The sequence below is a fragment of the Tetrahymena thermophila genome (assembly GCF_000189635.1).
Source record: "Tetrahymena thermophila SB210 genomic scaffold scf_8254659, whole genome shotgun sequence".
Lineage (NCBI taxonomy): Eukaryota > Ciliophora > Oligohymenophorea > Hymenostomatida > Tetrahymenidae > Tetrahymena > Tetrahymena thermophila.
The window spans coordinates 859,791-887,787 of NW_002476426.1; the positions used below are offsets into that span (position 1 = coordinate 859,791).

Below are 27,997 nucleotides of genomic sequence, written 5' to 3' on the forward strand. Positions count from 1 at the left end.
TTGATAAATAAGTAAAAGCATTTAAAGAATTTTATTCTTTTTTTTCAAACTCATTTTGTTCATTAAAATAGTTATTTTTAAAAAGCATGATTTTTGTTAAATATTATTTTTTCAATTATTTCTACAGGACATATAATTGAATTTTAATATATATTTCTTTATTAAAAAAAAGCAATCACGCACCAAATCATAAAAATATGTTATTTTTAAATAAAATTTTTATATTAATAGATCATTTTTTATTTAATTGATGATTAAGTAAAATGATAAATTATAAAATATAAACAAATTTTCTATTAACAAAAAACTATTTAAAATTTAATTTATATATTTTCTCAAAATTTTTTCATAACATTTTAAATAATAATATATTATCAATACAGAAATTAAATTTTCAATTTTATTTGGAATAAGGGCTGAATTGATTCACATGCTATTGCAGAACTTGGTGTTGTTATTTTTATTGAGCAGAGTATCCAGGATCATATCTGTTGTTGCTTTAAGAATTTTAAAAGGTTACTTTATGGAGATTAGAATTGCTATTTGTGTTTATGTTATTGTTATTATAAACCATATTAGGGTTTTAGTTATATATCTATAGATTTCCTTAGCTGCTAGAATGGCTACCAAAATAAGAGGGTTAATTTTAAAATATGCTATTGTTAGAGTTATTATTTTAATAAGTAGGCATATTTTAACTTAAGTTATTGCTTTGCTAAAAGCTACTATTTTAATTTGTTTATTAAGTGTGAATAACGATTCCTGACTTTGAAGAAGGACTTTTTGAAATTTCGAGGTACCTGTTTATATGCTATAAATCTTTTACTTTTTTAGTCAATAAGCGAGTTTCTTCATCCAGTTTTCTTGCTAAATCAATGTTTTCAGAATTATCATTCATATTTTTAAAGGATTAAGTCAATAATTTGTGTAAATCTTCGATTTCTTTATTAGATTTTGTTTATTTGTCATGGAACTCTTTAGCTAATTAATTAAGTTAGGACTATTTGAGATCTAATTAAAATTGTAAATCTTTATTTTTATTTATTAAAATGGTTTTTTCTTCAATCAATTAGTTTATTTTGCTATTAAGTATTGTTATTTCGTTTACAAAGTGATTAATTTTTTCTTCCTACTCTCTTAATATTTCATCGTAAGATTTCTTCTATTTCCTTAGACCTTCTTCCTTCAACTTATACTCTAACTCCACTTCTGTCACGGATTTTATTTATTGATCTTTTTCTCTTCTAAGACCTTCAAAGGCTTCTTCTTTTTCTTGAATTATTTTTTGAAGCAAATTTATTTTATCGTTTTGCTTAGCTAGAGAGTCTCTGAGTTCTAATTCATTTTACTAGAGCATTTCTATCTAGCTTTCTAATTATTGAATAGAAAAATTCATTTTTTATCTGACTGTTTCCACTTCTATCTCTCTCTGGCTCTGCATTTGTTCTACATTTTTATTCATCTAGTCTATAAGATTTTGGTATTTATTCTTCCATTAAATAATTTCTTCATTTGCAATATCAAGTTCTCTTTCAACCATTTATTTTCTTTTCAAGCCACTTTCTTCCTTTCTTTACTAATATTCACTATTAGAAATAAAAGTTAAAATTTGATTAATAATAAAATTAAAAGTTAGTTACCTTAATCTCAAATCGAATGTTTATTCCATTTATTCTGATTTTTTAATAGCATTATCGTAGCTTTTTTGTAAGTTTTAATTTTACTATTATAAAAGATCATACTAATTTTTGAGCTCATTAAGTTCTTCCTAATACCCTTTGCTTTCATTTATCAAGTCTTAGTTTGCTTGGCTTAACTTATTAACATAATCACTAAGTTATTTGATTTCCCTTTCTTTTTATTATTATAAATCAGATATTTCCTACTCAAATCTATGTTTATAATCTTAAATTTATTCCTCACACTCTCTAGATATCTCATTTTCAACAATTTACAATTTTTCTTATAATTAATTATTTTATTTGTTTAATATATCTTTAGATTTTCCTTAAATACTTTTAACCCACAATTCAATTTCGTTTGACTTCATTTTAATTTGATGTTAAACAAACTCTTAAATTTAGCTCAAATCTTTTCTTAATCTAGTTAGCTCTATTGTTAACTCATTCTTTATTTGATATTTTAATTCTTTTTATTGCTGTAATTTCTTACTAAAAAGATTTTCCAATTCAAGTTTTTCTCTTAAAGAAGCTTGAGATATTCTTTCTTTTTCAAGGAGATCTATTTTGAGATATTGAATTTCTTCCTCTAAAATTTTCTTTTATTCAGATATAGTATCTAATTAAGATTTTAAAATTTCTGATTGATGAGCCTTTTCTTAAGCTTCATATTATAATCTAGTAATTTAAGTATTAATTTCTTCAAATCTTTTGCTTTCATCTTCCTAAAATTTCAAAAGAATAAAATGTTTAATAACTTTAAACTCAGTTATTTTTTAATTGTTAATTTAACTAATTAAAAATACATTAGTAAAATCTATAAATTGAGTTGGATTTATAAATTAGTTAAATCATTTTTTTAAATAGATTTTAATCAATTTAAATAAAATTATTATTTTTAAAGTTAATTTAACATCACTTTAATATCTTTAATTAATTTAAAAAAAAAATATTACATTTTTTTAAGCTTTTTCTTTGTACAGATCAAAGAATTTAGTATTTAATTGTTTATTTTCTTGTTTAAGTTCTTCTAAATTTTCTTTGATGTTTTTGATAACTTCTTCTTTAAATTATATAACTTGCTATCCATTAGAAACTTCAGTTTTCAAGTTTGAGACAGAACCTATGAGTTCAGCATTTTTTTACTTTTATTCATTTATTTATGCAAACAGTTTCTCATTTTAAACAGTAATATTTTCTAAATCTTATGAATATCTTTATATTGTGCTTCTTGATGACTCTAAATCTGACTTAAGTTATGCACTAAGCTAGTCTAAATCATCTAAAGTCTTTTAAAGCTCATTATTTTTATTTTTTTGTTTGTTAAGCTTTTCTTACAATCTTTGAATTTCACTTTCATAGATTCTATTTTGCTTAATCTAATTTTCCAAATCAGCTATAATCTTTTGTTATTAGTCTTCTAATTACTCATTTTTAGACTATAGCTCACGCCCTTATAACTTATACTCTCTCAAACTCTCTTCTAATTCCTTCAAATTATCTGATTTTGATTTGAAAGATTTAAACTAATTATAAAAATAATCAAAGAAAAAATTACTTTATAAATATGCTAATTGTTGTTCATGCTCTTTATTTTTTCTTAATTCGATCTGTTCATTCTTCATTTCAGTTTCTTTTTTGAATTCACTTAAAAAATGATCGAAGTCTTATTTCATTTTGTCAATTGATTTTTTCTTTTCATCCATAATTTCATCATGCAATGACTTAGAAATATAATCTTTTTACAATTAATTTAGCTTTTCTTCCAGCATCTGTTTAAGCTATCTTTCTTAATACCTAAGTTAATCGATTTCTAGGTTACTTTCATTTTTTATATCATCTATTTTTTAATTCATAGTTTCTTAATAGTGTAATTATAACTCTTGTAAATATTCGTCATGTCTTCTTTGATTTTCGTCCTTTGATTTAAATAATTGATTTAAATTTTTTAATTGTTTGATTAAACTCTTTTATAAAGCATATATTCTAAATATATTTTATCATATTTTAAATAAAACAAAATTTTACGAATTTCATTTAAGAAACATTGTGTATTTCTTCGATCTTTCTTTCATATTCTATTTTAGTTTCTTAAAGGATTCTCTCCCAATTTTATAAACTCTTCTAGCTTTTTTCTTTTTCTTCATTTTGGTCTTATTTGAGTTATCTTATTATTTATTCGGCTTCTTAGTTTCTTTGTTTGTATTCAATAATCTTGTTTTTATAAGCTTCTAATTTTTGTTTATTTTTTTACTTAACCTTTTCTAAATATTCTTGGCCCTTTTACAAATTCTAGAATTTTTTTAAAGTTAATTTGAACATTTTACAATTTTATGTTTAAATAAATTATAGTTTTTACTTGCTAGGCATGTTAGAACTTTTACTGCATTTAATTTTCGATGGTAGTAGCGTCTAATTTGGTGTTTTCTAATTCCATATTTAAATGGGTGTTCTCCTCCATCAATTAATTATATCTGCTAGAAAGCTAGCTTACTTCTAGCTTTAAGTTATCATTTAATTTGAGCTATTACTTTATCTTATCTTCAGCTGTATTCAAATCTATTTTATAAGTGTTTAATTCTAACTATTTTTCACTTAAATCTGCTTTCATCAATTCACCTCTTTATTTCAATTCTTAATTTTCAGAAAATATTTAATTTTATGACTTTATTAACTATTCATATTCTTTTTCAAGGTCATTAAATTTTTAAGTTAGCTGAATTACTTGATTTTATTCTTATTCTAATTTATCTTACATTTTTTATTCTTTTTTAATTAATGCATCTTCAAACTGCTCAGTAACTTCATTCATCTTTTTTTACATTCTTTAGAACTCTTGTTCATAGAATTATCTATTTTATCTCTCTTTGTGTAAATCTTCTTTAAGCATATTTATAATTCTTGCACTTTCTTCCATTTCTTCATCATGTTATTACAATTCCTATATTTCAATTTATTATATTTTATTTGAAAATCTTTTAAAATATTAATTTTTAACAACTAATCTGAAAACCATTTGAAAAAATTATATTTTATTTGAAAGTCCTTTTTTGGATGTTTATTTTATTTAAAAACCCTTTGAATTTTTACATTTAACAAAATAATTTTTTATTAATAATTAAATTTAAACACATAAATCATGAGTAAAATGTTCTAGTTTACTTAAAAAAAAATTAATTTAAATCTGAAATGCTAAATTCTTACTTTTCTTTTCTCATTCTCTAACTTAGAAAACTCTGCTTTCAAAAATGTATATTAGCTAGATAGCTTATCAATTATAACTTCTCTTTCGCTCAGCACTATTTCTTCAAATAATTCCCTAACACGCTGATGTATATATTCCTAAGATATAGGATTATCCTTCATTGTTTAAATTAAGTCATCTTTTATAATTTTCTCATAAACATCTCGTATAGTATCCTATAAAGTTTAAAATCTCATTTCATATAGTTCTCTCATAGAATTAATTCTTTCATTATAATCCATTTCTACATCTTGAATATTAATTTATTAATCTAAAAGCTATTCTTATCCTTAAAAATATTAATTGATTCTAAAAGCATGCTGTTGATCCTATATCTATATCCTCTGCGAAATTTTCTCGTTGTTTATCTAATTTTAATTTTAAAGACATGAAGATTTTCAATTTAAAATTTATCAATTAAATATCATCTATGCAAAAATTCTTGAAAAATTTACTGCAGAGTTGATGTTAGAAAGACCAGTATTCATAGTTTCACTTTATTATGGAGAACTTACCTAGAATTCCTATTTATTCATAATTTGCTTTTTGAGATTTAAATTTTTAAACAGCTAATATTTTGAATATTTTCCAATACTAAATAAACTGTTTTTTATACTAATTATACTGAATATCTTATTTGAAAAAAAAATTTGTATAATTATTTATAAATTTTTGCGTATTAATATTTTTTAAATTCACAGATAAGTTCATAATAAATTTATAATCTTATCATTATCCATTATCTTATTTTACAGGTATAATTAATAAACTATTTCTTTTTCAAATTCAAATAAATTCTATTTGAAATCCAATAAATTTATTCATTTTTATTTTAAATGCAAAGTTAGATTTCTTGGATTTTATTTATAGTAAATCTTCACACCAATTATTATGCATAAAAAATAAAAAAGTTATAAATACAAAATAAAATATTACTAATCTAATTCAATAAATAAATTTAAAAAAATGAAAATCTTTATTTTTAATTTAATATAATAAATAATATGATTAAATTCTAAAAACTAAATTTTCAATAAAAAATTAAACAGTAGATAAAATATATTTATTTATTAACTATTTATTAGCTTAGATGTTTTTATAAATGTTCAACAATTTTAAATAAGCAAATAAAATGCCTAAATTCATAACTACTTTAGTCCTTGGTATATTACTAAAAATTCTCTAGAGAACTATGTTTAATCAAAAAGATCAATGCATAGGTATCTTAGCTCTAACAAAAGAATAAGTAAAATTTAATATTAAAAATATTTAATACTATATTAGAAAAAAATATTTAAACTTTCAATTATGCAATTGAAATAAAGATTTAATAAATAAACATATTTTCCTCATTTTTTAATTCATATTTTTATGCAAATATAAACAATATTAAAAAGAATTATTACAAAAAAATTTTTTTAAATGTTAAGAATTTTAATAATTTTAAATATTTTTTGTAGTTTATTAAATATTTTTTTAATTAAATAAATGGTATGATTATATTTTTTCATAACTGATTAGTTAATTTAAAAAATTATGATTAAAATAAATAAGAATTTAATATAGTTTTGATCCACATAAATTTATAATTTATATCTATGAGACTTTCCAGTATATAGTTATATTTTTGTAAAAATGGGGAAAATCGAATTCTTCAGAGGATTGTTAAGTAATTGTATTATTTATCTAAACTTTTATGATGATAAAATAGATTGTTTTGATTAAATTTTACATTTTACATAAAGTTTAGAAATAATACAATTTAATTAATTATTTTTAGAATAGTTAATTATTAATTTGGAAATTAAATGTGGCTTTATCAATGTATTAGTTTCCATTTCATTAAGCATTTATCATATCCACCTACACTATATAAATATTAATCGTTTTTATCAAATTTAACCCTCACTACATGAGAAGAATGAGCTCTATAACTCAAAGCTTTGTGGGATTTCAAACAAGGGTTTCTATATAAATTTACAAAACCCCAATCATCTGAAGTTGAAATAATACTTTCGTCATGGCTTCTTGATACACCATTAACATGAGAGCCATCTGTACAAGGAGGGAAAACACCTTAGACAGGCCAACCAATTTTGCAAGTAAATGTTTACCATTTTTCATCTCTGAGTTGAGAAGCACCAGCTATTTTATTAATTAATGATTAAATAAAATTTTAAATTATTTTAAGTACTTACCTGTTAATTATTATCCATCCATAGCATTAAAAAATAGATACTCATAAGCCCCACAATTTGATTAAATAAATTAGCCATCTCTTGACCAGTCTAATGAAGTAATAAAAGATTGATGACCTTTACAAACTGCAGTTTTTGTGTAATTGTCATTAACATTAAAAATGTAAATATTATTGTCATGAGATCCAACAGCTAGGAATTACCCATTTGGACTATATTACAAAACTTCGATCCACTCATTTGATATTCTTTGTTCGAATATCTAGACATTTACAATATGTAAAAAAGATTGATCAATAAAATTAATATTTTAAAATTATGAATTACTTTATCATTGATGTTTTTAATGCCTTTTCTTATTGATAAATCTCCATAGTTTGATGCTATTGCTATATGACCGTTTAAGGGATTTATGGCAACTGCTCTTGAACATTAATTAGGAGGGTATAAAGAAAGGGTTGAAGCTCCTCCTATTTAAATAAAAGTGAATAGAATCAATAAATAAAAATCTAATTATTCAATAAAAATTACCTATTTTGGGCTTTGCTCCAGCTTAAGGGTTAACTATGCCTTCAGCTTCTACTGTATTTTTAACAGGGTCAAACACTATAATCTTATTATCATCTCCAGTGGAAATTACCTAAAAAAAAATAATTGATTATATATGATTAATTGTATAAATAAATTTACTTTTCCAGTTGCAATATCTACATCTAATCCCCATGTTTCACCTGTGAAATGACCATTCATCAAAGTTTTAACATCATTTTAACTTATTTGAAGAATTTATCCTATTACAAAATAATTATTATAAAATTCATTTTTGGTATCAAATAGAAATATACCATTTCTTGTTCCTACTAATATCTAATCATTTGAGTAATCAATAGCTTTTGCATAGTTTGGTAGATCATATTCTTATTTTTATGTTAGTGTTGTTGCATCAAATACTTTTAATTTTTTATCTTTAGCACCACTTGAAAAGATTTAATTCGATACGATATTAATAACATGAATAGCACCTTAGTGAGCACGTATCATTTTGGATGCTTATTTGCCATTCCAAATATAAATAGATCCATTAATTGATCCTGAAATACATCTGTTACCATCTTCAAAAAACTTTATGGAAAGCATCTAATTTATAAATCAGTAAATTAATTTTTTATGATTTATCTAATAATTATATATTTACATCGACTCTTTCTGTTGCTCCGTAAAGTCCTTTGGAAGAGTTAATGAATCCTGGACCAGTTTCGAAAAAGATTAAACCTCTCTTTCCTGCCACTGCACATTTATAGGTTCCATTACTAGTATCCATATCCATAATAGGATCACCTCCTGTTTTGTTTGAAGCTATTTTCTACTAAGTAGCAATATCAAATACATGAACGTTATGATCGTTGTGTTCATCAGTTACAAACACTTGCTTACCGTCCTTTGAAAATTTTACACATTTTGCAGCTCTGTTACCTCTTCCTAACTATAGCCTAGCCACTATTTCCATAGTTTGGCAATTCCATACTAAAACCAAAGGATTTGGACCTCTTTATCCAGTAACAACAAGTTTGCGCTAGGGACAAATATCAAGAGACTCAATATCATCATTATGACCTTCGATTTCTCCAACTTAACCTGCCCCAAAAAATTCCTACTTATTAGCATTGATATCTAGCACTATTCCCACGGCAGCTGAAAAATAAACTACTTTACCCTAATCACAAGTATAGTACCTTTTATTAAAGAAAATTTTTACTAAAAAATTATAAAAAAGAAAAAGATTGTTTAAGAATCAGCTAATTTTTTACAAGTTTGATCTACAGTCTTCGCATTTATAGCCATTTATGTATTCTAACTAGAGTTTTGTTGAAGGAGCAGATGGATCTATTTAAGGAGCTAACAACAAAATAAAATAGTTAGGACTTGAATTTTAAAATTGAAAAAATAAATAGTTACGATTAGAGGGTGCTTTAAGAGCTCCAATCCATGGCTTTACAGCCATAAACTTTTCTGCTTCAGGGTTATTTTCTAATTCAAATAATCCATTATCCTATTTTTTATGATAGATTTAATAAATTAATAATTTATAATATTGCCATAAAAAATATTGAGCAATAAATAAAATATTTCAAAAAATTTCATAACTAATTTATAATTTTTATTTTAACAATTTGAATTAGTTATTAAGTGAATGATATAAGCCAAATACCTCTTCAGGCTTTTGATCTTTAGTTTCATATTTATTGATTTGATTTCCTGCCTTGTCTAATTTTGTTTTTCCGAATTCTAATTCAAGATCTTCATCAACTTCACCTCCTTCGTAGGCATCTGGTTCTTTAACTTAATTATTTCCTGTACTTGTTCCACAACCCATTTGTTTCTTTATTGCTTACTTACGCTTTTACTACTTAAAATTTTTGGTTGCCTATATTTAGCTTGATTTTTGAAATGTTTTTATTATATTTTTTTTTACTATTTATTTATAAAGAATTTATTTAATTATAATGAGGTTGTATTTTAATAAAAAGAATTATTTTTTGTGTGATCAAAAAAACAAAGTATCTTTATTAAAAAAAAACATAATTTACAAAATACTAAAATTTATTAAAACTTATAAAAATCCAAAATATAAATTAAGAATAGATAGATACTGATTTCGAGATAAGTATAAATATAAGTTTTATAATGATTATATAGAAACATTTGTTTCTATTCGAATTTAATATGTATTTTTTATAAATTAAGTAAAATATCTTTATGTAAGTTACAAATTTAATATTATAGGAGTTTTTATTTTATATTATTTATCAATTCACATAAGTATTTAATCTGTTAGTATTTTATAGTGGCTTGTAATTTTCTTTGCTTTTATTATCATTAGTAATTTATATGCTAGCAGAGAGTATAGATGAATTTATGTCCCTTGAAGTTTGCATTTATTAATTTATTTCACGACTATTGTTATATGATGACAAAGACCCTTTTTATTTATTTATTAATAAATTAAATTCGAATTATAGCATAAAATGAAACTTAATTAATAGGAAATTACTTTAGGTATTGCATTTACCGTAATCTGCATTGCTGAAATAGTGGGGCTTTAAAATAGAAGAGTTGGTTATACTTTATCTTTTAATTGAGTCTCGAGCGGAGTCAATAGTGGATGTGTTAATATTATTTCTCTTATCTTCTCTTAATATAGAGTTATTTAAATGAGATGAAATAGTATTTTAATTTATTTATCCTCTATTATTAGTATTATTATTGATAAAGCTAGTTGAAGATGAAGAATGAGGAAGTGGCGGGTGTGATTATAAATATGATTTTTGAGGATAATTAGAACTTTAGCTGGTATTTGTAGTAGTGTTTAGGTACTAATTACTTTAATTTATAGAGCTCGAAATTTAATTAATATTGCTACTGCTTGGTTTTAGTAATGAAGATTATCTGCTGTTATTGAATGAATTATTTAAGTTATTCTTACTACTTGACAAATTTTAATAAGATGAACTATGAGTAAGAGTTTGTGTTTACTATAATCCTTTTGTATTAGCTAAGGAAGATTGAGATGATGAATTAACCAAATTGTTTAAATTTGTTTGTGTATTAAGTTATTTTGACTAATTTTAATTTTGAATATTTTAACTTGAGTTATTTAGTTAGCTACTTGCACTTTCATTCACTTTTACTTTTTATGAATCTCCCAAATTTGCCCCTTAATGATGCTAAAAATATATTTATTATTTGCTATTAAAACTTGGAGTGTGTCTATCTTTCTCAATTACAGCACTCTTTTTTAGATACTAGCTTGTTTGAAGTTATGAAATTTACAATTTTTTCTATTTATTTATTTTTTAAAAGGAAATCAATCACCTATTTAAGAGCTAAATCAAAATAAAATTAATTACATCGTTGCTTGCATTTGTATTTGTGTTGTTATTGCTGAATACTTGAGAAGTATTTGTCAATATTTGTGATGAATTCATATCTGTCTAGGTGAGTATTCTTTGTGTATTTGGCTGAGTAATCTGTTGATTATTATCAAGATTTATGCTTGATCCAGGATTAAACATGTTAACTTAAGGAACATTTGATAAGATTATTGAGTTTTTGAAATTTTCTTTTTTGTGAGAACTTTTGTTTCTCATAGGAGAATTTACTATACTGTACTGTGATTTCTTTTACCATACATCATGAACTTTTTTGATTTGAAAAAAAGTATTTTGATTGCTTGTTGAAAGATAAGGAAATATAATTTTTAACTGATAAATCAAATTTTCTTAAAGCAGATGTTAAGTAAATAAATAATCAATCTAGCTTATAAAAATATATTTAAAAAAATGAAAGAAAAATGCAATAAATAAATTACCTATTAATTAAATTATTAATTATAGATTTTGAGTAAAAATCTAGCAATTGTTATTGTACTACTCGTTAAAGTCGAACTGCTGATCATTTTCATTTCTTTGAGACTGAATCTTTTTAAGTTCTAAGTAATTTTTTAATTTTTTTAAGAATCAGTTGACATTATATTTGGTAGAATTTATTCAATGATTGATAATATGTAAATAATTACCACTAATTGTGAACTTGTCTTCACAATCTTTAATTTTTGTTAGCAGATTAAAAAGTTCATCAAGATATCCTTAAACTTCTAATCTCTGCATAATAACATTTATATTAGAATACTTTTTGACTTCATTTTGGATTCTGCGCTTAAAGGGATGTGTTTGATCTTAATTAATTATGTCCTATTAATTATTGTAAAAAATAAATACTATTAACCTATTTGCAATGGTAAAAAAATTGAAATACTATCATTTTTCTTGCCTAGCTTAAGTTTTATTTAATTTTGATTAATTTAAGATAAATCCTATTTATGTAAATAGAGTAATAAACAAATGCTTTTTTTAAGTTTATCTGTTGATATAATATTTGGCAATTATATTTTGTAGTTAGTTATTAATATTTATAATTAGGTTGTTTTGGGAACAAACGAATTATTAAATTAATTTGCTTTAATATTTCATTTGTTTTTAAATTTGAATATTTCCATTCACCAAATAATGATTTAATTAAAAAACAAATAAATGTATTTGAATTAATACTTTTGTCTGACAGATTTTCATTTTTAACAACTATATCTTCTATTAATTACTCTTATACCAATCATTTATACAAATCTTTAATTTTTCTTTCTTTAGAGATTAATTCTAAAATAATCCTCTGAACTTTCTTAAAAATTATAAATATTTTTTTAAATAAATATAATCAAATCAATAAAACATTAATTTAAAGCATATAAAAAATGAATATCTTAATAAGTTTAAAATTAGATTGCAAAACAATATGAATAAAGAAATGTTGATAGATAGATAACAATAAATATATATATATATGAAAGATATATTTATAGATAGATACAAATATTTATAATATAAACAACACTATTTTTAAAATATTAATTTAAATTTAAAATGAGGTATTTTTTAATCATTAATTATTATTGAATTTATTTTAACGAAGAATATTTTTGCATTTAGCTTTATATTCACAGTAAATTTTTTTCTTTTCAAAGTTGATCTCTCATGCGAAGATACTCTTATAAATTAAAACTCTTATCGTCTACTTAGTTTATGCCTAATAAATTAAAAAAAATATATATATATCTTATCAAATAAAATTTTATATGGAAATTTATATTCATAAAGAAAATTTATTTACAATCATTCAATTCACTTTAATCAATATCATCACAACTTGTTCCACTTGAATTATCATCGTCGTCTTCTCCTTCCTTTTATTCTTTCTCTTCAAAATCTTATTCATCACCATCTTCATCGTTTTCAGTTGGATCATACTCACCATCACCTTCTTCATTTTATTCAGCTACTGTTTAGATTAAACTCTAATAATTAACTTCTACTTAAGGGAAGAGGTTACTAGCAAGTTAATTTAATGGAACATTTCTTTAAAAGGGATTTTAAGGTTATTATTGTTATTATTAAGGAATATTTTAAAATATATTAATTCCACTTTGACTACTTGACTAAGATGTCATACTTTATTGACCTATTATTGATTTACAAAGTACATATTTATTTAAGTAAAAGCATTATTAAAAGGCATATGAAATATTATATATATTATCAATTTTCCAAAAGTTATAATATTTAAATTTAAATCATTTTTATTTTAAAGATAATATTTCTGACAAATAAATTATTTTAGAATCAAAAATGAAAAAATGTACTTGCAAAAATGTTAACTCCCTAATTTTAAGCATTATTCTAAGCAAATATGTTAAATCCATTCTAAGGTTGCTATTAATTTTGATTATTCATCCCAAGATTATTGTTTTATTATGAAAAGATATTCACTCCACTAATACTTTAACCATTTGTTTAGAAAGGATTATTTTATTGTGAGCTATTTAAAGTACTACTTTGTGACAAATTAGTGGTGCTGTTTTATTGAGGTAATTAATTATTGACATTAATATTATTCTACTACAAAAAAGTGTTAAATGGAGTGTGATATTATTTAAATTTAGACATATCTTCCCCAAATGTGACGGTATGATTTGAATAGTAGTCTTAGGGATTGAGGGGCTTTGTTTGTTAGCCAAAAGATATACAGCTACTTGATTCAGATTCTATTTCCATATACTTATTTCTTGTTATAAATATTTAGATTTATTTTCTAAATTATTTTTACAAAATCTGATGAGACTCTAATTTTCATAAAGTATAAGATTCCTCTATTTGAAAATTTAGAAATTATTTACCGCGCAATATAAAAATGACTGTTAAATTTATTAATTAATTTACTAATTATTTCTGTATAATTTTAAATATTCGCCAAATATTTCTTCAAATAAACACAAAAAAAATTCTTTAAAAAAATATCAAAATCATATTCTAATATAATATATAATATATAATAAATATTTTCCCTAATAATTTAATCCTAATTTAATTCTAATTTTATAATACTGTTTATAAGTCATATTCATTTTTTATTAATAAATTATAATAATCCTTAATAGTTATTTTGAATACTTAGCAGTTTATGGAAGAATAAAAATTATTTTTTTATTTTTTATTAAACATCAAATTCTTTAAAAAAAATGAATACTCATAATAGATTTGGTGAATTTAAATATATTTTCAACTAATTGAGTGTATATATCTTGTTGCAATTTTATAAATTAATTATAGTATATTTATATTATTTTCAATTAATAAAATTACAAATATTTATTTCTTTAATTGTTTATTTGTAAAAAACGTTCTAAGCAACATACATAAAATAAAAGCTAAGCTACTAAATCTTTAACAATGATTGAAGAAAAGAATAGTATATAAGATCATGAAGTGATAAAAATGCTTAAAAATAAAAAATTATTGAATGAGTAAGATGTTACTACAAAGCTAGATGTGCTAAGCTCAAATTTATCTAAAGTAATATGTCTTTTAACTTCAATTCAAATCATATTTCTGATATAATTTTTTCTTGTTAACAGGATTTAGATGCTATTTCTGTATGGGATGAAATGAAATATGTTGATATATAACCTCACATAAATTAAATAATGTAGTATTCAAATTCCTATAAGACTAAAATCTTGAGTCTTTCAGTTTTGAAATCTTAGATAAAAGTAAAAAATTGTTTATTTTTCTGGAAAATGATTCATATATTTTATACCTGCAATTTTATTCATTAAGCTTTGTGATTTAAAAAAAATTTTGATAATTTAAATAATTTTAATTTATCATAGTAAATAAATTATTTTAAATGAAAGTTAAATTGGATCAATTTATCAAATGAAGATGTTACTGAAAATACTAAGTAAATAACTTAAATGTTGGAGTTAGAAATTTAAAGGTATAAAGGTGAATTAGACTAAGAGAAGGAAGATATTATTAAAGCTTTTTCTGCTGTTTTATTAGAAATCGCTAAATTAGGGAATTAATTGCATAATTTCATGCCATAGATGCTTCGAAAATCATTGGAAAATTAAATATTTTGTGAATCTTTCATGAAATTCCTGGTTTACTTGATGTATTTTATTATTTTAGCTAGAAATAAATTAGATTCTTCCATTTTTATAATTTTATTTATTGAAATAAATGGCAAGCTTATTTAAAAATTTTTATTTATTTATTAATATTTTTTAAAGTAAAATATTTATTTTTTAATTCATTTCTAAAATTACAAAAGAGAAGATATGGAAAGTAAGGAGCAGTTGATTTAATAGCCAGCTGATTTTTTAACATAAGAAATATTTAATTTAAAAGAGAGTATTTTACATTTAGCTTTTTATGTTTTAGACAAATATGCTGAAAACAAAGATTAAGTCAAAAAAGACTTATGTTAAACAGCTTTAGAGATTATTTATTATTATTGTACTTTGACAAAATCAGCTTTCTCTACAGAGAGATGCAACTTCTTCTTAGGATTGTTGAAAGAACCTGTTTTCAGAGATTTAGTTTTGAACTGCTTAGAAGTTTTTTTTAAGGAGCCTTCTAATGTTAAAAAATATAGTATCTTAGAGGAAATAATTAAAGAAATATAAAATCAAATTCCATTTGATATAGATGTTTTAAGAGAATAAAGCATTATTCAAAAGGAGCATCCAGATTAAGAACAAAATTTTTTAAAAATGTGTGTATCAGCTAATTAAATGCTTCTCGCATATGCGATAAATGCTGTCACAATTCCTGCATTGAATATTGTAGATTATTTCAACTCTGATAAATAATTTAGAAATATATTTGGTAGTTATCTTAACTATATTGAAAAGTTTACTCCAGTTGAATGCTTATAACTATAAAATATCGATTTTTGGATTCAGTTCTTAGGGTAAATTAAAGATACTACCTATGATAAGAGTGAAATTTTAGCATATTTTAATGAAACTCTTATAGATCTAGCTTACCATTTAATTTCTTATTTCAGTAGACCAGACTCCTGTCGTATTGAGATCAATGAAAAGGGAGAAGCTTCAGCAGAGTTTTAAATATCAAATGATGAAACTTTGTATAATTAAAAAAGGACTCTTTTGCATTTAATAATTAACTTAAAATATGACCAATTCCATGAAATTTGTATTCAAAAATTTGAAAAGATGGTAATTAAATAAAAAGATATTAAATTGCTAAAAAGCACATTTTTCTAAAAAAGATTGATGGATCAGAATGGAATCTAGTAAACATAGAGAGCTTTTAATATGCTTTGGGCGCAGTAATTGGAGGCCTAGATCCAGTAAAAGAAAAGCAATTTTGTATTTCAACAATTAAAGTAAGTATTACAAAATAAAAAACTAAATCAAATTATTTATTTTAATAAACTTTAAGAGTTATTTAAATTTGATAGAAACCAGAAGGAATAAGATAGCTAAGACTATGTTGGTCAATAGTTTATTTTATGTGACAAGCAAATTTGAAATTTTTTTAAAAAACCATTACAATGTTCTAGAATCGTTGGTATAAAAAATAATCGATTTTATCTAAGATGATTCAAAGTGTATTTAAGTAAGTTTAATTTGATATTTAATTTTAACCATATAATTTTTATGCTTAAATAATTAAGGATGTTGCAGTTTATTACTTTAATATCTTCTGTGAAATATTTTATGTCTTTTTTACTACTGAAATGAAAAATGGTGAAATCAAATTTAAATCTTTAGTTAACAAGTCAAAGTTTATAACTAAATCATTAAGTTTAATTGGTAAATCCAAATTCTACAATTCTTTGATTTTTGTTGTAAAAAAATGTGATGAGAGAGAAAAATAAGAAGCCCTCTTTAATGCTCTAATTCATCCTATACTTAAAGATGCAGAAAAATACATTTAAGATCATGAATAAATATTAGTCAGATCAAATTATCTAGATATTAGGCTCATATTTGAAATTCTTGCAGAAGCATCTTGCTAGTTGAGTGATTTGTTTTTCTTATAAATGAGTATGAATATTAATAATTTCTAAAAATTTCAATTGAATTTTTAATATTTAAATAGAATTTGATGATGTTAGCAAAATCAAAACATTTTTAGATTCTAAGATTTAGCAAACTTAGAAAAAATAAAAGTTAGATGATGAAACAATCTCACTTCTAGTATCTCTAAGAGAGCCAATAGTTGCTATAGTTGGAAACTGTTTATAATTTCTACAAAAAAAAGATAATATGTTGACTGAGTAATAGGAATCATCTGCAGCTGAGTTAGTATAAGTTGCCAAAAATATAATTAAAGAGTTCTAAAATCTTGACGATGCATACAAAGATCATACAACAATTTATGTAATTTAACAGTGTATATAAATATCAAAAAAAGAAGACGATATTTCACAACTTACATAAATATTCTTTAGTTCCTGTGAGAGAATATTATCAAAGGAGTAAAATAATCCTTTATACAAAAATCACATCATGAAAAGCTATCAACTTGTTAAAATGCTTTCAAAAAATTATCCTTTGAGTAAATTTATAATTTATTAAATTTTATTTTTATATTTAAATATTTAAATTTATAGTCATAGCAAATCAAATTATTAATCAAATAAATACAAATTCGTTATAATTAATGAATTTTATTATTTGCGGAATAAATAATACAGAAACTGACATTTATCTTTTGAGCTTAGAATCTCTAAATGAAATAGTCTAAGTAAATCATTTATATCTATGTTTTTATTTATTTATTTTTTAATTCCTGTATATTTTAGGAAATGAATAAAAATAACGAGAAGGTTAAAACATTTTACTAAAAGCACCTATATGATGTATTGAAATGCGTCTTTTAAGCAGCTGTTGATGGATATCATAATAAAGGCATCAAACTAATAATTGAAATTTTAACTAATGTTTTTTCAATTCTTCAAAAAATTAAAGTAATAAAAAAATTTTCTTCTAATATAAAAAATATTTTATAAATTACTTTGGTTATATAGCCTTCTTAGAGCTAGAAAAATATGAACAAGAAGCAGAAAGAAAATATTATTGCAAGTTATATCTTGTAAAAAATTTCTGAAGTAATCAGATAAAAAGAAATTATTGCATTTATAGAAAACAAAAAGCTAATTGAAGATTTGCTAAACTCTTGGGATAAAGATTTTAAAGTAAAATTTTAATTTTTAATTTATAAATATCATTTTTTTAAATTAATAAATAAATAGCAAGTGTTTATGTCATTCCTAGATGTAGTCAATTGCAGTTGAAAAAAAAGTTATCTAATGAAATGAACAATTTATTAAAAAAAATATTAATTAATTTTGTTTGTTTGTTTACATAAAAACATAAAATATATTTTGAAATTAAAATAAAAATTTTTTAAAAAATTTATTTCATCAGTTTCGCGTTTTTTTTATTTTTATTTCACAAATTCTTGTTGTTGTTTAAAGCATAGTTTTGATTTGAGCCAAAGAGTTTAGAATTTACTTTGTTTTAAGGTAAAGCATAGTTAGGTTTTTACTATTAAGCTTAAATTGGAACTTATTGATTTGCAAATTAGGGGATAGGTTGGGCAGGACTTTATGCTGTTTATTAATTCTAAGTAGCTGCTTATGTCATTTAATTTGGATTGGTTTAAACAGTTTACTAAATTTAAGCAGTTTAGGCTGTTTATGCAGGTTTAAGAGGTTCTTAGTTTGAATTGTTGGAAATGACATTCATTTCTTATTTAAACAAATTAGATGGTTTGAAATCAGATTAGTGCTTTGTTGGCTACTATTGTTGGAGCATAGGATTTGGTTAACCACCAAAAGTTTAATTTAACTATTAACTTGGTTTATTTTAAGTACTTGGAGTATATGCACTTTAGAACCTCTGTTAATTAGTATTAGCTGCATTACTGTTTGTTGTATTTGATAACAAAGGATTTTGGACTGCTGCAGGTACAGTGTGCTTTTACAATAAAGGATTTACTTTTGTTTCATGTAAAGTATTTCCATGAGTAGGATTTGAATTAGAGCTATTCACCGTTGTGGCTGGTTATTACTATTAAATTTATGCTTAGCCAAATGTAATAATTCTGCCCTTAGCAATATTGGGCTTAGCCTAAATAGATGAATAATTAGAAGTCTTAACAAAAGATAAACTTTTTTCATTCTAGCCTTCATTTTCAATAAAAGTCATGAGATCTTATATTTAAGAATCAGGAATACCGTAATACAAAGCCAATTTGCCAATCATATTCTTTGTACTTTACTTGGTTGAACGGAATTTAAGCATATTTAATCCTATTGTTGCTAAATTAGAATAAACTGTATTACGATACATAGTTTCATCTTCAGCAAGAGATGGATCTAGCTTATTAAGCTCATCTTTAATAGAACGGAATATAAGAGCTTCCCAAGCATCATTTTAAGTCCAAATAAAATGATGTTTTACTTTTTCTTATATAAATACTTTTTCAGCTGCTGTTAAACGATAAATAGCAAAAGAGAGAGGCATGAATTTTATCAATTATAAAATATCTTTTTTAACTGACAAATCATCTAAGTACCTGAAGCACTCAATTACTAATTAATTATTTTATTAAGGAGTTATTTAACTCTTTCCAGACTATCTAAAACATTCTAAAAATATTAAGAATATAGCTTAATTCTATGGATCGCTATAATCATAGAAAACAGGAGGGATATCAGTAATAATTTCTTGTTCTTCCTTTACCTTTTCTGTTTATTTTTCACAATTAACTTCAGAATTTTTGTTTTCATCAATTGATTTTTTATCTTATTTATCCTCTAACACAATACCTTCATTGCTTTTAGCCTTTTCTTCATTTTTTTCTTCAGTTGCAGCTTCTTCTGAATTTTATTTTGCTTATTCACTGTTTTCTACATTTTCGTTTTGAATTTATGGAATAGTTTCAGCTTTTTCTGTAGTTTTTTCTTCTTCCTTTTACTTTTCTACATTTTCAGTTTAAATGCTATCCTTGTTTTATAAAGAGTTTTCTTTTTCTTCATTATTAGGCTCATTATTTTCAGAGGAAGAAGTAATTTTATTTTAACCTTCTATTTCTTGTGATTCACTTTCTTTTTACTAATTTAAGTTTGCTTCTTCTTGAACTTCTTTCTACTATGAAACATTATCTAACTTTTCTTCTTATTAAGAATTTATTTCATTTGTCTACTTTTTCCCCTCTTCAATATCTTCTAATTTTTTACTAGGTTCGTTTTCTACAGCTTGTTATTCAGTGCTAATTTATTTGAGTATGCTATCTTCCTTAACATCCTAAGCCTCACTTTAATTATCTGATTAAGACTTTCTGCCTTCCTCTTATTTCTGAGATTAATTAAGTTTTTCTTATTACAGTTAGCGATTCTTCGTAGTACGAGATTGGATTTCACTAAGAATGACAGAGATATCTAAGTTGAGAACATCAATATCAATGCTATCTCCCTTTGTTTAAATAACGCTATTCATGAGATAGTGACAAGAATCTTTAAGTTTTTTATCTTTTACTAAACTAAGCTAGTTAAGATTATCAATAAGACCCTTTTAGAAGTAGCTTTATATTTAAGTTCTGTCTTCTTTTGTAATACAGTCAAAATTACTGTCTAATCCTGGAAGTTATGTATTAGGTGAAATAATCAAAGATTAGTCAAGATCAACTGGTTATTCTTGTATTTTCTTTTAGACATCTGTAGAGTATGGAGAGAAAAATGACTAGAAGTTTAAAGCCTTGTGAGGGTTGAGCTTTTTAGAAACCTCTTCAGACTCATAAGAGAAATTAGGTCTAGAATCGACTTACTTGATGACATTATCCAGATCGTATTAAATATTTCTAATCTAATTTACTTCATAGACAAGCTATTTACGAGCAAGGTCGTGAATAGAATTTCTCAAGTTGTTTGAATTATTAACTAATTCTTCATACTATCCACTTAGTTGATTATTATACTCTCCAATATATGTATCCATCTCTTTTAAATCTTATCTATATATGCCATCAAGTTCTTCTTTTTACTTTTGAGTAATTTTTAACTTGTTTACTACTGTTAGCTTTCTATCTTTCCTATTATTAAATAATTAAACATTTTAATAGTGCTTAATATCCATATAAATTTATAAAATTTCTTTTTTATGCATAAAGAGCCATTTTATTACTTATAAATTGATTAAATAAAAATTTAAATGAAAAAAAAATACCATTTAGGATTAGATTTTGCTACATCGGACTCAATCAACTATAAGAAAAGTGTCAATTCTTCAAGTTCTTTATTTACTTAAGTCAATTTTTCTTTTTACTTTTCGAGATCGTAAACTTTTTGCTTAAATGTTTTCTCTGATTCCCTAAAACTAGTTTCAACTTCTTTAACTTTTTCTTAATTTTTTTTGAGAAGTAATTTCATTTCTTCTTATTCTGATTTCATTTATTCAACTAAATACTAATTATGGTTAGCTCTTTACAATACATCTACTCTCAAGGCAGAGGATTCGAATGCAAGTGGATCATTTTCTTTAATATAATTAAACTAGGCTTAGATTTTATTCATTCCACTTAAGTATAATTCTTCTACTTTGATTCTCTCGTCCATAACCATGATAATATATTCAAACGACTTAAGAGAATCTTAAGTTAATTACATTACCTTCTTAAGTTCCTTTGGTAGAGTTTCCATTCTGCTGTTTTAGATATTTCCCTATTTTAATATTTTATTCTTATATAAATTTTTCAAAAACTTTTAATTATATTTACTCAGAATTCTTCTGATTTATCAAGATTATAAATAAAATCCAATTATTATTAACTAGTTCTGATATCTCTACAGCTTTTTTATCAATAATTTTATTTAGTAAAGACTCTTATCTTCATTATTAAGTGTTATAATAATCATAAACCATAAATCAAGCATTCGTAAAAAGTATCTTTTTTATTTTAATATTATTAGATTTGAAAATTTAATGTTTTCCAAAAAAAAATGCTGGTTTTATTACAAAATTAATAGCTCAAATACCATATTAAACATATCTTAAAAAATATAAATATAAGTGTTTTAGGTAAATATTATACTAATAATGGGGTATTTTATAGAAATTTCAAGCATTCTACTCTAATAAATAGCTAAATCTTAAGTTAAAAGCAATTTGACAATTTTAATTGCATAAAAATTAAAAAAATGGTTTTAACTTGGGTTAATTTATTATTTTTTTTCTTCTTTTATTCTAGAGAATTTTGATATTAATTTCAATCAACGATTTCTTAGTGTAGTGGTTATCACGTCAGTCTTACACACTGAAGGTCCCGAGTTCAATCCTCGGAGAAATCATTTTTTTATTCTTATCAATTAAATTTACTAACTTAAGCATTTATTATAATGTTTCTTACTATTTAAGATAAATTAAAAAAGTAATTCATTCATTTTGAAATTATTAGGTTTTCCAAAAAATTATTTCTAAAAAATATTTTATAAATTTATGACAAAGTTTTTTTAATAAAATTAATTATTGCTTCATAAACTTTTCATATAAAATTAAGATTAGCCTAACTAAAAATATATTTTTTATGCCATGATATATAATAAAAAATTAATTAGATAATGTTAAAAAGAGAATCAAATTTCTTAATAAAAAAGTAATTCTAACTTATTTTTCCTGATCTGACTGACTGATTGAGTATGTGTGTTTATCATCATTAAGATATTAATTTAAAGAAAATTTTATTTGAATTTTAATTTACACATTCACAATAGAAAATAATGTTTAATTAATATCCATGCAAATTGAAGAAATTGATGGACTAACAAAAAACAAAGACTTTCAATTAAAATTATATTAAGATAATATCACTCTAATCAAAGAAATTGAGTACTGGATTTCTTATAGGAAATAAGTAGATTATTTTTAAAATAAACAGATAAATGGAGTTCAAATTTATCATAGCTTTATTTTTCTCGAATATAAGGTAGGTATAAGATCATACTCTATTCAAAATAGTCTAGGTTAGCATAAATATGTAACAGAATCGTGCTTTAGTATTCCATGATTAAAATTGAAATAGGATTTTTATCGCCATCTAATAGCTAATACAAATGTGGATTTTAGCTGCAAAAACTTACTGGAATATTTATTCAAGTGTTTAGTGATGATCTTTAAAGTGTATTTAAAAGAAGCTAATAAATTGGAAACTTATAAATAAAAAATTTATAAAAAAAATAAAAAAGCAAAATTTATTAAATTTTAATCAGATTAGATATCAATAAAAAGGATATAATATCTTTCAATAGAAAAAATGGATCAACTTGCAAGAGAAGTCTTTTAAGAGTAAAACAGAGTCAGAACTAATCCTACCAGCTACATTCCCTACCTATAAGAAATGCTTACCTAATTCAAGGGAATGGTACTTCACAAGCCTAATGAAATCCCTTTAAGAACTAACGAAGGTCCTGGAGCCGTTTAAGATTGCATCAATTACTTGAGATCTCTCAAGCCCCTTCATCCTTACTAATGGGATGATAACATGACCAGAGCTGCATCTGATCATGCTAATGATATTGGCCCTAAAGGTAATATTCAACACATCTTTAGTCTTATTTCCTAAAAAATCAAAAATTAAAAAATTTAACTGCACAGTTTCAAGAACTATTTTAAAAAAATAAAAAAATAAGTCACTCATTTTATTATTGGACTTTCTAACTTTTTAAAAGTTTTAACTGTTATCTTACAAGCTTTAATCTATAATTGACTTAATTAAAATGGATAAGCATATCGAATTTAAATTAAAACAGCTTTTCCAACAATAAAAAATAAATTTAGGTTAAATATTTTTTAATATAAAAAATGAATAACTACCCAAAAAACTGTATTTCTTACATTAGATGAACTTTAAATTATGAAAAAATAGGTATTTCAAATCATACTGGATCTGATGGTTCATCTATGAGCAATAGATTAGAAAGATATGGTGATTGGATGGGTAAAATTGGTGAGAATATTGATTTTGGTAGTAAAACAGCCAGAGATATCGTTTTATCACTGATCATTGATGATGGTGTTGATAACAGAGGTCACAGAAAGAATGTTCTATCTCCAGATTTCTAAAAGACTGGTGTTGCCTGTTAAAAGCATGCTCAATGGGAAATTTGCACAGTTTTAGATTATGCTTCAGAATACACTTTCAAAGGAGGAAAGCTATCTGGAACTCTTATTACTGACAATACTCCAAAATTCACCTCTGGTAGCACATTTGGCTAGCCTTAATATACTAATTATACAACAAGCTCTTATGCTCCTGGCTAGACTACTACTACATACAGTACTTCTCCATACACCTCATCATCTGTAAGCTATACTTAACCCACAAGTACATACACTTAAGCACCATCAAGTTTACCTGTTAATCACGATCTACTCGCTAGAGAAGTTTTCTAAGAGTAAAACAGAGTAAGATAGAATCCAACCAGCTATATTCCTTACCTTGAAGAACATTTGAAACTATTTTAAGGTATGGTTTTAAAGAAACCAGGTGAGATTCCCTTGAGAACTCATGAAGGTCCAGGTGCAGTCTAGGATTGTATCAATTTCTTAAGAGTGCAAAAACCTCTCCATGCTCTTGAATGGGATGACAATATGACAAGAGCTTGCAGAGATCATGCCAATGACATTGGTCCTAAAAGTATATTTTAAATCCTTTAATAAAAAAATATATATTAATTCAAAGAGAAAATAGATTTTTGTAATAAAAAAATAAATAAAATTAGCTAGCAATCTTATTCAAATAGAATGATAAAAATGAAAAAAATTTATTTGATATTTCAGTAAAAAATAAGATTTCAAATTATTAAAGCTTAAATTTTATCAAAATTTCTGTTCGTTTTTTAATTACTTTCTAAAATTTATTTGAATCAAATTTTTATTAATTTTAATTTAGATTTATGTGGACACACTGGTTCAGATGGTTCATCAATGAGCAGTAGATTAGAAAGATATGGAGATTGGAATGGAAAGATTGGTGAAAATTGCGATTTTGGTAATTCATCTGCAAGAGATGTTATTATTTCATTGATTGTAGATGATGGTGTCTCAAACAGAGGTCATAGAAACAATCTTTTCTCTCCTGATTTCAGAAAAGTTGGTATTGCTTGTGCTAATCATGTTGATTACAAGACTTGTGTAGTCATTGATTATGCATCTTAATATGGACCTAAAGGCAGCTTTAATCAAGGTAGCTATACAACTAGCTTCCCTTCATCTACTGTTTCTGGAAGTTATGTTCCCACTTCATCTTACAATACTTATACTTCATAAAATCCATACAATAACAGTACAACTACAACTAAAACCTAAACCTACGCTTCTTAAAATATAAACGATCCCTTCATTCAAGAATAATTAAGAAAGCATAATATTGACACCAACACATTTGGCAGCAGCGGTAGCAGTTAAAATTATGTAGATCCTGAAAAACCTCCTAATACTATTGAAACTAGTATTCAAAAGAATATAACCATAATTAATGGTAGAAGGAATGTTACAGAAACTAGAACTTACAAATTGGCTGATGGTTCTCAAAAGATTACTGAAAGAACTTATCAAGAATGAAAATATTATACTTTTACTAAATTTTATTATTTATAAATCAACAAAATGCATTCAATCAACCAATTTATATATTTTGTAATGAAAATTAAAAAAATAGTTCTTTAATCTACTAAAACATTTTAAAAATAAATAAATATTTTTACATTCATTTATTTTCTTTCATAAATTAACTATTTTTAATTTTATTTTATTTACAAAGGCTATGATTAAAAATAAAAAGAATTTCAATAGATGTGCATATATTTTAGTTTATATGCGTGAATATCTTCGCGCCTATTAAGGTACATATAATTTTAGCGGTTTACTTTTTAAATCTACTTAAATTTTTTGATAAAAAATAAATAATAAATTAAAAGAAATAATAAGTAGGATATATTTGGCGATTTATAAGTTTAAATTAGTAAATAAATAGAATGGATAAGAGGTCATTAATAAAAAGGTTTACAGAAGAGGGATATACACTCCGTCCAGAATGCTTGAATCATTTAACAGAGTACTTCTCTTAACTTAAGATTTAGAATAATAATAAAATTACTCCAGATGTTGTAAAAACTCACATGAGTAAAATTTTAGAGAATGTTAAATCACTATAATCTCATCAAGGAGATATAATTTTAGGAGAACAAACAGTTAAAGGTGCAATTGAATTACTATAAAGACCTTAAAACTAAGTGATGGAGTTAGAAATAGATGTAGATAAAGAAAAATTAAGTGAAGAAAATACAATTATTGATGATGACAGAGAGAAGAAAGTAAATGATATAATCAATGAAAAGTATTTACATACAATAGTTGTTTTGGATACAATGAATGAAACTCCTAGAATAAGAATTCATAACAATAAACCCTATACAGAATTTATAGTCAACGCTAATACACAAGAGGAGAAAAAATAAACAGTTTCATTGGGTGCACCCTCAGATAAAGTTAATGTTTTCATAAAAAGACTAGAGATAATTAAAACAAAACTTTCCTAAGGTAAAAAATACTACTTTGGAGCAGAAAACAAAAAGAAAGTTGCTGGTACAAATGATCTTGAAGGTGAAGAATAACAATAATAGTCATAAGAATTAAACGATATTGGTTCTTTAATTGGAAGTAAAGGAAAAGAAATGTGCTGCCTAGGTATGATTTATGAAGGCGTTCCAGGAGATTATTATATGCAAGATGAGTTTAGTAGAGTGAAGATAAATTTAGAATAGGCATAAGTTGAGTTAGGCTATGTAACAGTCACAAGTATTGTTATTGCAAAAGGTGTTTTTGATTAAATGTAGGGTGCTTTTGTAATTTCTAAATTGATGCTACCTGAATTCGAAGAAGAAGTAAATTTGAATCCTTCTGTATTCAAGAAAGAAAGTTCTGATTTTTTTGGAGCAAAAGCTAAGGTGCAAAGAATTTTAGGTAAATTAATCCAACTCGAAATAGAAAGTGCATCATTAGGAAAATAAGGTAGCAGAGCCTAAAATTTAACTAGATTTTAAAAAGAAAGACAGCTTGAAATGGGAATATTTGACTTAGATTTAAACCCTTACTTTTAAGTTTCAGAAAAAAATGAATATTGTGTTTGTGTGTTCAGCGATTTCTTAATCAGTGATAGAAATACTCTTAAAAAGTTTGAGGGTATTCTTTAAGTTTACGAAAGCTAGTTAAAACCCTTAGTTATTATATTAATGGGAGCCTTCTTTAATGTATCAGAAATTAACTCAGAATTTGTAAATGATTAAGTCAAAGAAGCAATAAACGATTTCTTGAACTTATTAAATAAATTCAAGTCGCTAAGAGACAATTGCTATTGGATAATGGTCCCTCATATAAATGATATTGGAGGAATGCCAGTTTAACCTAAGAGCGAATTACCTGAACATCTTTTCACAGAAATAAAGTCTATTATCCCTTTCTTTAAATTAGTATAAAATCCTTGTCGTTTATCAATTTTAGGTAAAACCTTCTTGATTTAGAGAAATGATTTAATCAAAGATTTACGTAAAAGGTAAATTGTGATCAATCATCATAAAGATATTTAACTAAATTACGCTTAAACTATTCTATCTTAAAGACATTTATCTCCTCTTCCACTTATAATAAAACCAATAATTTGGAATTATGATAATACTTTGTTATTTTATGATAATCCTGATTATTTAATCTTGGCTGATTCTTATAGTGATTAATTTGATTTTATTATGTAAGAAAAAGTGTTGACAAAGGAAGAATAAAAATCAAATATTTAAAAAACATATGTACTTAATCCAGGTAGTTTTGAGAAAAAATCTACTTTCACAGTTTTGTACCCATTAGAGGGGAGAATTGAAACTTGCTCTGTTTGAGT

The 27,997-nt window shown here is 24.0% G+C and overlaps 8 protein-coding genes across 8 annotated transcripts; 3 read left to right on the forward strand and 5 right to left on the reverse strand. All coding sequences in view use genetic code 6, as the record gives it.

The window, feature by feature from the left end:
- Positions 1–394: 394 nt before the first annotated feature.
- Positions 395–5,573, reverse strand: TTHERM_00048900 (hypothetical protein; the record flags this gene model as incomplete). Its single annotated transcript, XM_001014786.2, has 8 exons — positions 5,379–5,573; positions 4,884–5,291; positions 4,039–4,620; positions 3,708–3,971; positions 3,238–3,598; positions 2,636–3,180; positions 1,641–2,404; positions 395–1,586 (listed from the first exon to the last, which is right to left on the reverse strand). Exons 1-8 carry the CDS (start codon positions 5,457–5,459, stop codon positions 395–397), a joined length of 4,197 nt encoding a protein of 1,398 aa, XP_001014786.2. The 5' UTR covers positions 5,460–5,573.
- Positions 5,574–6,742: 1,169 nt separating this feature from the next.
- Positions 6,743–9,495, reverse strand: TTHERM_00048910 (HELP domain protein; the record flags this gene model as incomplete). The annotated part of the gene is made up of 10 exons (XM_001014787.2): positions 6,743–7,068; positions 7,122–7,383; positions 7,449–7,591; positions 7,653–7,761; positions 7,812–7,912; positions 7,967–8,258; positions 8,317–8,854; positions 8,930–9,017; positions 9,078–9,171; positions 9,331–9,495. The coding sequence occupies 10 exons, from the start codon at positions 9,493–9,495 to the stop codon at positions 6,743–6,745; spliced, it is 2,118 nt and encodes a 705-aa protein (XP_001014787.2).
- Positions 9,496–9,928: 433 nt separating this feature from the next.
- TTHERM_00048920 (hypothetical protein) lies at positions 9,929–12,086 on the reverse strand (the record flags this gene model as incomplete). Its single annotated transcript, XM_001014788.2, has 6 exons — positions 11,937–12,086; positions 11,698–11,872; positions 11,491–11,610; positions 11,030–11,319; positions 10,174–10,960; positions 9,929–10,101 (listed from the first exon to the last, which is right to left on the reverse strand). The coding sequence occupies exons 1-6, from the start codon at positions 11,940–11,942 to the stop codon at positions 9,929–9,931; spliced, it is 1,551 nt and encodes a 516-aa protein (XP_001014788.2). The 5' UTR covers positions 11,943–12,086.
- A 607-nt stretch (positions 12,087–12,693) lies between these two features.
- TTHERM_00048930 (hypothetical protein) lies at positions 12,694–13,786 on the reverse strand (the record flags this gene model as incomplete). The annotated part of the gene is made up of 3 exons (XM_001014789.1): positions 12,694–12,761; positions 12,846–13,193; positions 13,375–13,786. The coding sequence occupies 3 exons, from the start codon at positions 13,784–13,786 to the stop codon at positions 12,694–12,696; spliced, it is 828 nt and encodes a 275-aa protein (XP_001014789.1).
- Positions 13,787–14,461: 675 nt separating this feature from the next.
- On the forward strand, positions 14,462–18,341 carry TTHERM_00048940 (CRM1 carboxy-terminal protein; the record flags this gene model as incomplete). The annotated part of the gene is made up of 12 exons (XM_001014790.3): positions 14,462–14,584; positions 14,647–14,781; positions 14,926–15,185; positions 15,345–16,254; positions 16,308–16,424; positions 16,481–16,657; positions 16,716–17,088; positions 17,144–17,602; positions 17,658–17,791; positions 17,850–18,014; positions 18,075–18,242; positions 18,300–18,341. The coding sequence occupies 12 exons, from the start codon at positions 14,462–14,464 to the stop codon at positions 18,339–18,341; spliced, it is 3,063 nt and encodes a 1,020-aa protein (XP_001014790.3).
- Positions 18,342–18,498: 157 nt separating this feature from the next.
- On the reverse strand, positions 18,499–21,749 carry TTHERM_00048950 (hypothetical protein; the record flags this gene model as incomplete). Its single annotated transcript, XM_001014791.1, has 2 exons — positions 18,499–21,142; positions 21,277–21,749. The coding sequence occupies 2 exons, from the start codon at positions 21,747–21,749 to the stop codon at positions 18,499–18,501; spliced, it is 3,117 nt and encodes a 1,038-aa protein (XP_001014791.1).
- Positions 21,750–23,359: 1,610 nt separating this feature from the next.
- Positions 23,360–25,668, forward strand: TTHERM_00048970 (SCP-like extracellular protein; the record flags this gene model as incomplete). Its single annotated transcript, XM_001014792.3, has 3 exons — positions 23,360–23,633; positions 23,972–24,742; positions 24,998–25,668. 3 exons carry the CDS (start codon positions 23,360–23,362, stop codon positions 25,666–25,668), a joined length of 1,716 nt encoding a protein of 571 aa, XP_001014792.1.
- A 413-nt stretch (positions 25,669–26,081) lies between these two features.
- TTHERM_00048980 (DNA polymerase epsilon subunit B) lies at positions 26,082–27,995 on the forward strand (the record flags this gene model as incomplete). The annotated part of the gene is made up of 1 exon (XM_001014793.1): positions 26,082–27,995. One exon carries the CDS (start codon positions 26,082–26,084, stop codon positions 27,993–27,995), a length of 1,914 nt encoding a protein of 637 aa, XP_001014793.1.
- Positions 27,996–27,997: the final 2 nt, after the last annotated feature.